General features: G+C 36.0%; 1 protein-coding gene across 3 annotated transcripts in view; it reads left to right on the top strand.

Annotated features, from left to right (window-relative positions):
• The window catches only part of Rps6ka3 (ribosomal protein S6 kinase, 90kDa, polypeptide 3), a 101,419-nt gene that overhangs the window by 33,054 nt on the left and 52,964 nt on the right, over positions 1-15,401 (top strand). The window contains exon 1 of one of the 3 annotated variants that reach the window (XM_005407814.2): positions 13,746-13,833. The exons of the other annotated variants lie outside the window; for them this stretch is intronic. Coding sequence (XP_005407871.1) covers positions 13,795-13,833 — 39 coding nt within the window. The 5' untranslated portion in view covers positions 13,746-13,794. Of the gene's footprint in view, positions 1-13,745; positions 13,834-15,401 lie in introns of those variants that run through there. 3 annotated transcript variants of the gene reach the window in all.

Raw genomic sequence — 15,401 nt, 5'->3', positions numbered from 1 at the left:
ATGCCAGATCCCATTATTTATTTACTTGTCTGTGTTCCCTACTAAACTGAACTATTCCTTATTTTATGTGCTAGTTGGTGTTTCATTGTGTATTTGTTAATTAAATGAATGCATGGATTAAGTTTTAGCTAGCATGGGGGTCTAGTGCCGAGGACTGCCTTCAAATTTCATCTAGATTCCTACACCCTCAAAAACCATTTGAGGCATTTTACTTCATTGGTGTATAGTATATATTTGCATGTAAAAGCTGTAAAAATGATGAGTAAGTGTAAATATTGATTTTCCTGTCATCAGCTACCCATTTTCTTTGTGTAACAATTCCTTTGGAAAGAAAAACTCCAAATTCTATTCTCTTTAAGCTGAAATTAAATGGTTTTCCATTGTGGTGTTACATGGTTGTCCCTTCTGTTACAATATTAGTAGCACTTACATTTGAGAGAAAACTACATTCTAGAGACAGGTTGAAAGGATGAAGGACTAAGATATTACCAGAGATATGGGTAAGTTTTTGAGCAGATCATTCTAGATTTTATAAATTAAGTTTAGGTATTAAATAAAAGCCTAATATTTAGTATTTCCTTAATGGTCTTAAATCTAAAAGATTGTCAAAACTTACATTGGCTTCATACTTTAAATTGTACTGACCTTTCTCTTCTGCTGCTGGTGGTGGTTGCTTTGAGACAAGGTTTCACTATGTTGTTCAGGCTGGCCTTGAACTCACTATGTAGCCCATGCTGGCCTTGAATTGTGGTGATCCTACTGCTTCAGCCTTACAAGTGCTGCGATGTCATGCCACCACATCCAGCTAATAGTACTTACCTTTATTTTTTTTTTTTGTACTTACCTTTAATATTCAATTAAAACTCTTCCTTTTGTCAACTACTAATAATTTACATGGTGAAAGTTGAAGTGTTGTATTAGTTATCTATTTGATGCATTATAAATTACTCCAAACTTAGTGACTTAAACCACATACATTTTTGGGGGCTGGGGATTTAGCTCAGCGGCACAGTGCTTGCCTGGCAAGCATGAAGTCGTGAGTTCCATTTCCTGTACCGGGAAAAAAAAAAAAAAACACACATACATTTTTAATCTCGTAGCTTCTGTGGGCTAGCAATCTGGGAACAGCATAGCTGGATCTTTTGTTTCATAGACTCTCAGAGACTGAATTCAAGGTACTGGCCAGGTTTAGAGCCTCATCAGAAACTTCACTGGGGAAGGATCTGCTTCTAAGATCATGTAGTTGTTGGCCCAGATTTATTTACTTAGTAAAATAAATGTGTTTATGGAATTTGCCAGCTAGTAAGCTTGTAGGTTGATTGGCCCCTTTTTCATGAACTAGAATGCACAGAATAATAATAAGGCAGTTTTGACCAAAACAAGACAGTAGAAAGGATAGAGGAAAATAATAATGAACCTGAGTTCCTTAATGATTTAATGCTCTAGTGAAACCTCTTTATCCTAAACTACCCTCTTATCCATGGAATTCTCTGTAAGGAAAATACAGGAATTTATGTGGTTTGATTCATTGCATTTTGTGGTCTTCTTCTTACTGCAGGTTAGTTTGCATGTAACTACATCTGGTCATTGATTAAGCAAGTACTTCATGTCCATCAGGTCCCAAGTACTCTGCTACCTTGTTAGAGACACAAAAGCATGTAAGGGAAACTTGTGCTTTTTAAATGGCAAGATAAAACTGTCTTTTGGTCCTCTTCTCTCTTGGGAAATTATCACCTGAAACAACATGGAGAATAAGAAAATAGAAATGTGGTCTTTGAAATCAGAAGACTTGTATAATTTGAACCACAAGATGTAATATGAAAAGCAGATGGGAGAGTGGTAATAAGAAGTTAAAGAACCAGGTGTGGTGGTGAGATCCTATATCACAAATAAACAGGATTGGACATGTAGCTCAGTGGTAGAGCACCCCTGGGTTCAATCCCTAGTACTACAAAAAAATGACAACAAAAACCCAGGAAGTTATAGATACTAATTGATTTTAAAGAAATATCCTAATGGAGAGCAGGTCTATTCACAGCCCCAGATTCTCAGAAGAGCGCAAAAATAGGGCCTCTAGGAATTTTGGAAAATGGAGAGTAGGCATGGAAGTGAAAACAGAAATTGGGTGAATGATACGAACAGCCTCTCTGTCCCCACTCCTCTAGAAATGAAAGATATGTCATTAGCAAAAACCAAAGAGTCTCCAGACCTGGGGACCTCAGGCACAGTAGGAGGTAGAATGAGGTACAACAAGGCAGAAAATAAGGAGGTCAAGTGAAATCCTACTACTGAGTGGCAATATGGCCCCATTGTATCCACCAGGATCATATCCTGTAGGCAAGAGAATGGGTTGTCCTTACATAAAGAAATTTGTAAAGGCTATATACTTGGCCATCTAACCTATAAGAAAGCTTGCCATTTAACAAGGCCCAAACGTTTCAAGCCACTTCTTGGTGTGCACTCTTGCTCATTCTCTCTTGTTCATCCCCCCACATGTCTCTCTCCGTCTCCCTCCCTGCCTCTCCCTCCCTACGTCTCCCTCTTTTCTCTTCTCTTCTCTTCTCTTCTCTTCTCTTCTCTTCTCTTCTCTTCTCTTCTCTTCTCTTCTCTTTTCTTCTCTTCTCTTCTCTATGGAAATACAGGTACATAGTGCCTCCCTGTTAAATATTAGTGAAAAGCCAAGTATCACCACACGTTTGAGGAAGGTTTTCAGCATGAGAGGATGAGATCTTGAAAGAATAGGCAGTTCAGGTAAAAGGAAAAATAAATGTCCTTTGAGTGTTGACAAAATTGATTTGCAAAATAAGAGTACATTGCTATTTTAAAAAAGAACAATCATAAAAACAAGAAACTTTCAGATATTAGAAATGATCGGAGTACTCTGGGACACAGAGGCAAGAGGATCACAAGTTCTTAGTGACCTGCCAAGACACTGTTTCAAAATTTAAAAAGGGGGCTGAGTATGTAGCTCACTGCAAAGCCCCTGGGTTCAATCCCCAGTACCACACACACACACACACACACAAAGATAAAAATGTTTTACATTTTAGTAGAATTATTTAGAAGTCGAAATCAAGAAGTTTTCTTAAAAAGTAGAAGAACGCAAAGAGATTAAAAACAAGAGAGAAAAAGAAGAGCAATCTAATATCTAATAGGTATTTCAGAAAAAGAAAATGGGAAAGTAAGAAACTTCCCCCACACACACATTTTAATATTTCTAAAATCAGAATGCTTGTTTATTTTTTTATTTTTTTATTTTTTTGTTTGTTTTTCTCTGGCACTGGGAATTGAACTCACGACCTCGCGCTTGTCAGGCAGGCGCTGTGCCGCTGAGCTAAATCCCCAGCCCCCTCATAATGCTTGTTATAATCAATGGTGTTATAATCAATGGCATTTTGATTGATGTTATTTTTTTTCATAATAGTGTAGTGATAATCATGTTCTTAGATTAGGTGGAATTCTGTAATACCCCCCCCCAAATTTTCCCAAATGAGGATCGCTATTCTCTGGATTAAAACAGCCCATTGAAAGCCTTTATAATGGAAGAGAAACAGAAAATGTTTTACTCTCAAGAAGTCTCATTTTTATGAAGTAACAAAACAACAGGAGTAAGAAAAGGGCCCCAAAGCTTTTAGAGGTTTTTTAAAACCATATAAAAGTTTGGATATAAGACTATTAGACTTTCCAACACTAGAAAGTAGAAAACAAAGATCAGTGCCCTTAAAATGTATAGTGAAAATGATTTTCAACCCCAGTGTTTTCAGACACCCATTTTAGGAAATTGCTGGAAAATGGGCTCTGCCAACACTAGAGAATTGTTAACTAAGAAAAGGAGGCATGATATTCAGGAAACAAAGGATCCAACACTACAAGCCTGATGAAGAAAGTTCCTTCCCATTATGATGAATAAAGGAAGCTTCAGAAGACTAGCTCATTCAGTAAGCTTGGAGAGTACTCAATCCAGACTGAAGCAGACAGATGGTTCCAGACATGCTACTTCCAGAGACAACACAGTTGGGTCTTGGTGGCGTGATGAATTTGCCAGTAGGTTTGAGTCTTGGAAATTTACATGAGAGGCTGTTGCACGGAGAAAAGAAGTTGAGATAGATACAAAGAAAACAAATTTTAAAACAAAGCAACTGTAAGCTTAAGGAAAAACAAAAACTCATCCATGGGGAGGGATATAACTAGCGTACCTCAACAGTGAACATTATTTACATAGTCACAGTAATTGTAAAGACTACTGATTTAATAAAATTTGGTGGTATGAGTGCTAAGTCATTTGTATAATGGGTGTCCAGAGGTAATAGCTGAAATTGATGACAAAGTAGTATTAGGTTACTGTTCATCATAGAGTGGAAAATATGTGGAAAGGCATGGGGTATGCCTGTTTTTTAGGTATAACCCTAGCAGCAATTCTGACCCTTTAACTCTCGATAAAGTTGTAAGTAAAATTTGAAAAGTAGCCGTAACTGGTTCGCAAAAGATGTGAGATATAACTTCAGATTTGAATAGTAGGTATAGGATTTTGAGACATAAATGTTAATGTTGAGGTGAAAGCATTCTCTTGGGAAAATGGTATAAACAGAAGCCAAAGGGTGAAAAAAAAGTAAAATGTATTAGAAGTAGTTAAATCAGTTTGTCTAAAAGGATAATTATAAAGGAGAGCCTACTTTCTCCTGAAAATAAAATATTTTCACTCAGACCTCTTTTATACATGGAGTTAGTCCAGGGATATCATTTGAACATATCCCTTAGGTTTGCATTTGTAGTAGCGTCATTTCATTTTGGCTTGATGTTTTTCTTACCTTATATCTTCCTCTCTTTGTCCTCCCTTTGGTTTTTGCCTGCAATCTGTCTCTCTCCCATACCTTTGATCCCCTTCTGGAATTTTAATATTGTTATCCTTCTGGATTTCTAAAAATTAAGTCCCTTCCGGTCTTTACCTACCTAAACACTTGGATTTTCTCCATGTATTTCATAAAACAAGAAAAATTGTCTAATTAAACTGATCCATACCAGAAAATTAACCAATAGTCATCACCTTCTTCCATCTCGCCCCCAGGAGTGTGTGCATATTAATCCACATTTATGCATAATTAGTTGGATTTCTTACAGTTAACTCACCTCAACCAGTATCTTTTGTTCTTCTCTGCTGAAGAGACTGGATTGTTTTTATCTTTGATTCCTGTAGGGCCTATAGCACAAGGTAGAATGCCTTACATAGCACCTCAAGGTAAAACAACTTCCTAGACTCCATCATTTTCTATCCTTTCTCAGTTATCCAGGGGACTCTTGTATGATCCATGCTGAAGAGTAAAGAACTTTGGCTGTTAAGGTATCTTTAGTCTTCAAGAGTTTCCTGTTTAGTGGGTTAAGGTCTTAGTTACTTTCTCGTTCCTGAGACACAATACATGACATCCAAAAGTTAAAGGAGAAGAGATTCATTTTGGCTCTCAGTTTGCAGAGGTTTCAGTCCATAGTCGAGTGGCTCCAAGGGTGGCATGGCAGAGGGGCCTGGCATAGGGAGGCTTGCTTATGGCCTGGCCGGCAGAACGCAAAGAGGGAGATTAAGGGAGAAGGGAGGGAAACAGATCCTTCCAGGCTATGCCCCCAATGTCCCACTTCCTCCCAGTCAGGCTGCTCCTCCCACCATCACATTTAGCCATAAACTCATCAGTGGATGAATCCACTGAAGAGTATCAGGCCTCCATGATCCAGTCGCCTCCCAAAAGCCTCACCCTATGAGCGCGTGCAGCTTTGAGGGGACATCTAGATATAAACGATAACAGGAAGGAAAGAATTCTATTTAACTGTCTTCGTAGTACCAGGCAAAGATCCTTCTGAAGATATAGAATTAAAGAAGATAAATAAGTACATGAAGAGCCTAATAAGTGTTAATTTTGCTGTCCTCTTCCTTCCAGAGGCTGGTCCTATTTTCAGACTGTTCACCAGGGATAAATTGTGCCCCTTAGGAGCTAGGGTAGTAGCCAGTAATTTTCAGCTGACAGTAAGGCTAGGCTCAGGCATAATTGTGAAATGTGCTGATTTTCCTTTAAATTGGTCTTTGACCCATCTATTCTCTGTCACTCATCCATTCCTTCATTCACTTACAAGTGAAAAAACAGGATCTCATTATGTTCCTAGGCTGGCCCTGAACTCCTGGCCTCAAGTGATCCTCATGCCTCAGCCTGCTGAGTAGCTGTACTCAGCTCCTCTTTGTCATTTATTTCTAATGACTATACGTACGTGAGTTGCTCATGGCATCAACTTTGTAAATATTAGTACAATCCAAAACATTATATTTATATCAACTCAATTTTCATGGCTCTTATAGTCATGTGCATGACTGTTAAGAATTGAAGAGTGGTTTTTAAAAGTGGTACAGGCTGAGTATCTCTATCCTGAAAATCCAAAATTCTCCGAAGTCCAAAACATTCCGCGTGCCAAAATGATGCCACAACTAGGAAGTTTCACATTAGACCTGATTTTGACCTGATGTGACAGATTGAAATCAAAATACAGGCACACTAAAAGTATTGTATAAAATTACTTTCAGGCTATGTGTATATGGTATCTATGAGACACAAATTAATTTTGTGGTTAGACTCAGGTCCCATTCTCAAGATATCCATTATGCATTTGCAAGTGCTCCAAAGTTCAAAAAAACACAAAAAGATCCCAAACCTGAAACACTTCTGGTGCCAGACATTTAGGATAAGTGGTGCTTGACCTGTAAGGATAAAAATAGTTTAAAAAAATAAAGTATAAGTCGTAAATCATTTTCAATGCTAAGTTAAGGAAGAGGACGCCTGTGAAGGACACAGGCAGAAATGTATAGACAGTGTCCTGCTCTTTTTTTGAAGTGCCTTGAAGTCATTTTGGTCCATTAATAGTAATTTCTTCCATCTTACACTCATACTGTTATTCCAGCTACTGTTCATACAGCAACCGTGAAGCTGCAGTGATAAGTATGGTGCTTTTCATAATATCCAAGGCATTTCACCAGTTATTGGTGGCCTGTTGGTTTTTATCCTTCTTTTCCTTGAAGGTGTCCTCAAGCTGCCTACACACTTTGATTTGAATATCCAAAATGATACTCATAGCCATGAGTCTAGCACACACTTGCACACTTCTTACAGTACTCATGGACCAAGCACCAAATAAACTACAGAAAGGGAATCCCTAGCAGAGTATACAATAGGAAGTGTAATTATTCCCTCAACACAAGAAAATCCGTTAGAGTTATTGTCAGGGAAAATTGTGGTGTGGTATATTAATGCTTATTGACTAGCTGTGTAGAGTATTGTCTGTCATTCTAACTCTTACTGGCTTGGGTGTATTTTATTACTTAGAGCTGAGGGGGGATACTCTAGTAGATTTAAGTATATATCACTTAGGAAAATATTTTTGAGATACATGGCATTGTAATTCGCAACACTGATGACATTAGATAGGATATGTGTACACCAGGTAAAATTTTCAAGCATGTAAGGCTTCCTTTTGCTAAGTTTTAGCTCTCTTTCAGTGTTATTTTTCACTTCTTAGTGTCTCTTTCCTTTACTCTAAGAACTAAAAAAGAAGGAAGTTCTTTTTATCATTGCTTAGCTCTCTCATAAGTTGCCTCTGATCTAAAATCACTTATCCTCTGCTCTAGTCTGTTCATCACAGTACCCATTTTTCTTCAGGTTGAATGATCTCATCCACATTTGGAAAGGAAGCAAAGTGATTTAGTTATGTTATGTTCATGTATGAGTAGTTGACTGATTCACCCTGAAATACTGGTATATAGAAAGTTGTAACTTCTTTACCTGAATGAATATTTTAACTTAACTATTTTAGACAAGCATGACTAATAAAAAGAACTTGGCTAAGCAGGAAAAAAATGTGGTCGAGGAGAGGAATGATATATTACTGCCTATTATAAAATTCCGACCTGCAGCAGTGGTGTTGCTGCCTCTAACCCTCTTTTCATGCCCACGGGAAAACTGTGAATGCAGCACAGTATGCTTTCCGTCAAGACAGGCCCTTATAAGCAATCCCTGTCAGTGCTCTAGGAAGCCATTACCACGTGGCTCAAGTTAATCATCTTTATGAAGCTTATTTCCCATCTTTTATTTAAAATCGTAGCTATTTAGCACTTTATCGCATTAGCTATTGATAAATGTGTGCTAGAAATTAAATTTTGCACTTAAATAAAAATCCATAGATAGTAAACCTTTTAGTGTCTCAAAAATTCAGTTATCCATACAAAAATTATATCCAAAGGAATCAGTTTAAGAACATGTTGATTACCCTTCTATTATCCCATTTTGAAATTTTGTTTTACTTTTTTTCTCTTTAAAATTAAAAAAAAAGGAGGGGCCAGGGATATAGCTCAGCAGCATAAGCACCTGCCTGGCAAGCACAAGGTCCTGAGTTTGATTCCCAGTACCAAAATAGATAAATAAACAAACAAGCAATGAAATTAAATTTTAAAAAGGCATGTTGGTTTTAAGTTTTTATGGTAGGCCTTTTATTTACAGGATTCAGCTGTCGTGGGGTCTTGGCGATGGTTTTGTAATTGGATTTGATAGTAGTTAGGTTGCTGCCAACAAATGTATGGTGGAGAAAAGTTCTCAGGAACTCTGCCATGAACCCTGTACCAAACCGTCTTCCTCCAAAGTCTTATCAAAAGGTTTAGCACCTCCTGGTTTTTTACCTCAACCAGCCAGCTACTGGCTGTTCATGGAACTCTCCTTCCCTAGGTTGAATTGCTTCATTATGCCTACACCAACATCACACCACTTCCATTTCCACACTGCATGGACTTGGATAGCAGGTTATTTAACTTCTCTATTAGCTTCAGTCTCTTCATCTGTAGTATGGATAATAGTACTTTATCTCACTGTGGTGAAAATTAACTGAGATAATTTTATGTAAAGCAGGGTCCTAGAATATACTCTAGTAGTATTAGTATTACACTCAAAAGAAAACTTTGCTAACATATGAGAGAACTCTAATAAAGCAACGAAGGACTCAGTGAAAGAAGAAAAACTACAAAGTAAACCCATAAAAAGCAAGAGGAAGGAATTCAATATAAATTCCCAAATTAGTGAATTGGAAAAGGCGGGCAAGCAAATGCATAATGTTAGGAAAGCAAAACAGGATATAACCACAGATAGGAAGGAGTTTAAAACATCATAACATCTGAAATAGTTACAGATGAAATGATACAATGCCTGGGATTTGCTTCAAAACAATTAGTTATGGGAATAGGGAGACATGAGTATGTAAAACAAAACTGGATAAATGGTTTGTTATACCAGTCTTTCTACTTCTAGGAGTGCTTGAAATTTTGCAGAAGTTTAATTTCAAAAGCTTGATAGAATACTAAGTGTAACAGTATACTAATATGAAAATCTTGCCCAAGTATGGTTTCTAAGAAAAACTGAAACTATATCATTTGGGAATGGAGAGAAAATCTGCATCCCTATAGCCATAGGAGAAATTTAAATCGTTAGAAAATGAGCACTACCAACTCACCCCTCCTACAGTTCCAGACCCCAGTGATTTCACTCCTGGGCTGGGGTTTTTTAATTGACTCAAAGCATAGAAAAATTTGCATCACTGTCCAATTTATTGCATAGAGTTAGCATAGGCTTAAAAATGGAAATTGCCACAGAGAAGGAAAACGTGCTAATGCAGTTTATGAATATAAATGTAGGGAGTGTGGCTCAGTGGTAGAGCTCTTGCCTTGCATGCACAAGGCCCTGAGTTTGATCCCCAGCACCACACACACACACAGAAACTTGAATATAAATACAAAAATCTGAAATAAAATACTTTCCAATCAAGTACAGAATTATATTAAAACAGTGGACAAATAAATGAATCTGATACTGGCAAAATAAAAGGGCAGTGGAGGGAATTGAAATGTGTTATGTACATGTACCCTGTTCCCAACCTTGAATGTAATCATTATGTACTGCAAACATATACTAATAAAAGTTAAAAAAAATATTTGGGATTTCCTCATGTAGCTCAGTAGTACAGCACTTGGCTCTTACTCAGAGCTCTGGGTTTTAATCCCCAGCACTGAAAAAAAAAATCTAAAACTGTGATTTTTCCCTGAAATACAACATAGGTCAATGTTAGGACATCTGTTCATCCAACTTATCAAATCAATAAGTCAAAGGAAAAAGTAGGTGGCCATATTAATAGATAATAAAAATATTTCTTATAAAATTAAACATTCATTCTTTTAGTAAAGAAGAAATTGTTTGACCTTAGCATATGTTTAAAACCAAGTATTTACATCCTATCTGAGTACTTTCGTGATTGCATTCCCTGAATTAGGATCAAAGGAATTTGTTCACTTTCACCTTAAGCTCCATAGACTGCGAAGTTCGGGTTTTGTTCTATGATAGGAAGAAAGTGAAGAATTTGAGGTAGAGGCACAGCCTGGTCTGATTTCTGTTCTAAGATTATTCTGATGCTGCAAAGTAAAAGGATTAACAGGGAAAATTTGGAAGCAGAAAAACCATACTCCTGACAATGCAATTCTACTTTTAGAAATTATTTATCTAAGTGTAAATGTACACAAAGGATGAGACTTTAACAGTGGTATAGATTAAATACCCAACAATAGATTTATATAGCACATTTTGGGGCAGCCATTAATAACGGATTGAAGGTTGTTTAATAATTGAACAAGGGTCAGAAAACTATACCTATGGGCCTGCCACCTGTTTTTGTAAGTGAAGTTTTATTGAAACACGGCCTCATACATTCATTTTCCCACTGCATTGGCAAGGTTGACAGAAACCATAATGTCCCACAAAGATTGAAATTATTTGCTAGCTGATCCTTTACAGAAAAACGGATAACATCTAGTATGGTCTGTGTGTGTGTGTGTGTGTGTGTGTGTGTGTGTGTGTGTTTTCAGAAAAAGACTAGAAAGAAAATCTCCAAAATAGTGATTTGTTTTCTTGTCTGTCTTTATTAAGTTTTCTATAATGGATGTATATTGTTTTTATAATACAAATTACTTTTAAATTATAAGAAAGTAGGTCTGGGAAGCTAGCTTAGTAGTAGACCACTTGCCTAGCATGTGCAAGGTGTTGGGTTCAATTCCCAGTACTACAAGATGATGATAATGATGATGATGTACAGTATAAGATAAAACAGATAAGATAAAAAGGAAAATATTCACTGAAATTTAGTAAGACAAATTTTGAGAAATTTAATTTAGAGGTTAAAAATATATATAAACAATATGTAGTTTCATGTGTACAGTTATACAAAGTAGCAGCCATTATGTAAGATCTTACTATCTACTACTTGCTTTGAGAATGCTAAGTATGAGGCCTGTTTTCAAGATTAAAACAGTAACTGATTCCTTGAAAGATAGAGCAAAGGACTTTAAGAACTCACATTATGATTAGGAGGTAGATATCACCTACATAAAGCAGTTGTTAAAGCAATGAGCTTAACATCAATATAAGGAATTCTAGTCACATGAGCTAGTCTTCTAACTTTGTTTATGGTACCTTTTGAGGTAAACAAGTTTTTTTTATAATCAAATGTGTATCAGCGGGCTGGGGATTTAGCTCAGCAGCACAGCGCCTTCCTGGCAAGCGCAAGGTCGTGAGTTCGATTCCCAGTACCGGAGAAAAACCAAAAAAAAAAAATCTGTATCAGTACTTGCTTTTTTGGCCCCTACATTTTCCAAATATCACATGTCTTAACTTCTCTCTGTGATGTAAAAATGCCACATTTATTCTTTTCTGTCACTTTTTGTCTTTTATATAGCCATACCACACTTTTTAATTATGGTATTATTTTATCTCAGGGAGACTTATTTCAGATTATGATGTCTGAAATATTGCCTCATTTTCTTAGTGCTTATATTAAAAAGCACACAGAAAAATATGAATTATTGACCTGAGCACTAGTAGTAATTAAAGCCAATTTCAACTAACTCCTTAAGTTTAGTAAAGGTTACTTGATTGCTCTTGTTTAAAAGGATTACCTGAGTAAAATTGATGGCTGCTCTCTACAGAGACTCTAATAATTGGTTGTGCATTAATTATGATTTTTGCTTCTGCTTGACCTAGTCTTAAGGACCACTTCATGTTCAGACTTCAGTTCTGTGTTAGGTGGTTGCTCTAAACTTACTGCCTTTTGGAAGCATCATAAGGATGCTTAAATAATTCTTTTGGGGAAATGGGAGAGTTCTGTTTCTAAGTGATTTCCTTGCTGAAAAATTGAGGCATGCATTTTCATTCAGAGAAGTATGCAGTTTTCCAGGCAAAATTCAAAGTTCTGTCTTGGATTCTTATTTAATTCTAATAGGTTTGGTTACATAGGATGATTTTTAATTGAGCAGTTTTTAAAGTTAATTAGGTCATTCTATTACCACGAAAAATTTGATATAGGAAGAGCCTTGCCTTTTCGTATAGTTACCATTGTCCATAATGGCACTCTGATGTTTGCTTAGTCAGTAAGTGCTGAACTGAGTTCCAGTTATAGACTGCTTCCTCACCAAATACATGTCCACCTCAGCCATAGTTTCGTCATTCAAAAAATGAAGTGATTATTCTTGGCAATTTCTTCTCTTTCTTTTTCTTTTTTGTTTTGGTTTAGTGGTTTTTGTCTGGAAGCAAGGGATTGAACCCAGGGCTTCACACACACTAAACATGCACACTACTACTGAGCTACACCACTCTGCTCAACGTTCTTGGTGTTTTCTGGAGTTCCTTCAGGTATTGAAAGTTCTAGTAGTTTAATGAAATTAGTATAGGCTATGTAGATTAACACTTGAGGTTCTTGTTGGTGCCACATAAATGAAGTCTACATTAAGAAGAGCGTTTTCTAACAGCTCTTGAAGCTGCTGGTCCTTTGATTAAGTACCACTAGTATATTTTCCAAAGTAAAAGTACTTTAGAAGAACTTCTGTAGAGTATTAGAGGATAAAATGGGGTGTAAGGGGTTATATGGCCTCCTTTTTATCCAACTTCTCTTCTCAAGTGTTCTGTTTTGCTTATTAGTAAGATCATAGATTGGACTTTTAAATTTACATTTTATCAACTGGGAATTGAGTTTTAGCAGGGAGCCTTCAAGTCATTACCTTGGTTGGTAATTGATGTTATAACCAATGTAAACTTAAACGTAATTTACTTTCATTTAAGATGGGAAGAATTTGTCTTTAAATTGCAATGTAAAATTTTTGTGCACATGGTCTTCATTCTCTACCTATAATTATGCCGTTCTTCCTTACTGACAGGGAACACCCACGACATATCTATATATAACCTTAAAATCATCTTCAGGCCATGTCTGGAGTGTATGTATAAACACACAAAAGAGTAAAAATGCACATGTGCATCCGCGACTTTTATTATTTGAATAATGGTGACTAGTTTCAGTTGTTTTAAGGAGTCATACTGGCATTTCTCAGGATTCTAAAATAATAACATTCATTTTACTGGCTAATGAAAATTGCCTGAACTTCTGGGAACCAAGAGAAAACATTTCAACAGGATTTGGCTATCAGCAAATCTGTTTCACTTTCCTGTTCTGAGCTCCCTACCTATCTTCTACTTTAGTGCCGCTGCTGGCAGGTTGCTCCTTTCTTTTACCACAGGAAAACTGTCCAGCCTCTTTTTCTAGCATTTTCAGGACCCGCCTGACAGGAAATTTTCTAATTGCCGGAACAGCTGGTAGGAGAAAACTTTGCAGGGGCTTGGCCTTCCCTTTCTGACTTAAGTTTTACCGTCAGAAATTCCTTTATCACCAACATGGTTTATAGCCATGTTTAAATTTTTGTCTTTTCGTGTTCGCTCTATACAGGTAAGCTTTCTTCAACTTCTGTTAAAGAATAAAATGTTTTACTTGAAACTACCTGTAATTATGCTAAATAGTTTATTCCATTTTATATGTTACAATTTTCAAAATTTAAAACTACTTTTGATAGAACTTTTAAAGGGCAATATTTTTATTTATTAAAAGTAAGCCACTGAGGTATATTATACATTTCAGCTCTATGTAGTTTGTCAACTTATTTTTACATCGATGTTTTTATGCTAGAGCAATTTTTATCTCGTTGTGTTTGTAATTTTGTATAATAAAACGAATGACTTTAACTTTCAGTATTAAACCAGGATTGAAAGGAATTTCAAACATTAATTTTAGGAGATTATTATTATATAAGCAATATTTTGGCAGGTAGGAGAGTGTGTTATTTTAAGTAGCCAAGAATTTAAAAGCAGATTTCTGCTGAAATTTGTTCCTGTAAAAACTTGAAAGTTTTTAAGGAGCTCTATATTTAAGTAACCTTAAACAAGTAATTTTATCTGACTTAGAGTAGGCACAATTTTCAAAGAATTACTTTGTTAAAAGCAGGCTTAGTGGATGATAATTTGCATTATATTTAATCTAAAATCCTGCCAAAATCAGCTTGATATTTTGCCATGAGAGTTGTACTATCCGGCTGCACTTAAAAAGAATGAAATTTGTCCATTGGGATTTCCACTTGGGAGAAAACTGCTTTTCAAGTTAGTGATTGAGAATGTTAACCTGGAGAACTAGCAATGCTGTTTTCTCAGACATACAAGACTCTTGAAGAATTTGATTAAATGAAAAATACTGAGCACATTTATCATTACATTGACAAATGAAGTTAATTGAATTTGATCAAATGGTAATGCTAAGTAATTTTTATGTATATTGATAATCTAGACAAAAGAAAGTTAACATATTTGTAAGTAAAAACTATATTATAGAACTGTAGGTATTTATATAGAGAGTGATACTTCAACTGCTTTAGAGTTGTCTTTAAAAGAAGTAAAGTGTGCCTTTTTCATTTGTAAGATTTTGCTTATGTTACCGCCAAAAAAGTTTTATACATCCATGGTTAGAAAATATTTTTCATTGGCTTTTACCAAGGAACGTTCAAAAATTTTACTTCAAGCTTTAATAATGTTTTCTGACATTCAAAACAATTTAGAAAATACAAATGCCTCAAGAACACACTTCCTGATGCAAGGGAGGGGAGGAAAAAGGAAATTATGTATACAAGCCAGGGCATAATGCCAAATGTTGAATCATTCTTTAAAATCAGTTAATATCACCCAGTTTGTTTTCTTAATGTTAGTATGTTATAATATTAGGTTTTTAAAATAACACAAACACAACATTAATTTCAAGTCCTTTTATATTTTAGGATCAAGATTATATATATATATATATATATATAGAGAGAGAGAGAGAGAGAGAGAGAGAGAGGGAGGGAGAGAGAGAGAGACAAAGACAAAGTCTTGCTATGTAGCTCAGGCTGGCCTTGAACTCACTGTAGCCCAGGTTGACCTTGAAGTTGTGGAAATCCTCTTGCCTCAGTCTCCCAAGTGCTGGGATTACAG

The sequence above is a fragment of the Chinchilla lanigera genome, unplaced genomic scaffold (assembly GCF_000276665.1).
Source record: "Chinchilla lanigera isolate Chin_1 unplaced genomic scaffold, ChiLan1.0 scaffold00108, whole genome shotgun sequence".
NCBI classification, from domain to species: Eukaryota; Metazoa; Chordata; class Mammalia; order Rodentia; family Chinchillidae; genus Chinchilla; species Chinchilla lanigera.
Note: the sequence above shows the minus strand (reverse complement) of the source record. Positions and strands in the feature narration are given on the sequence as shown.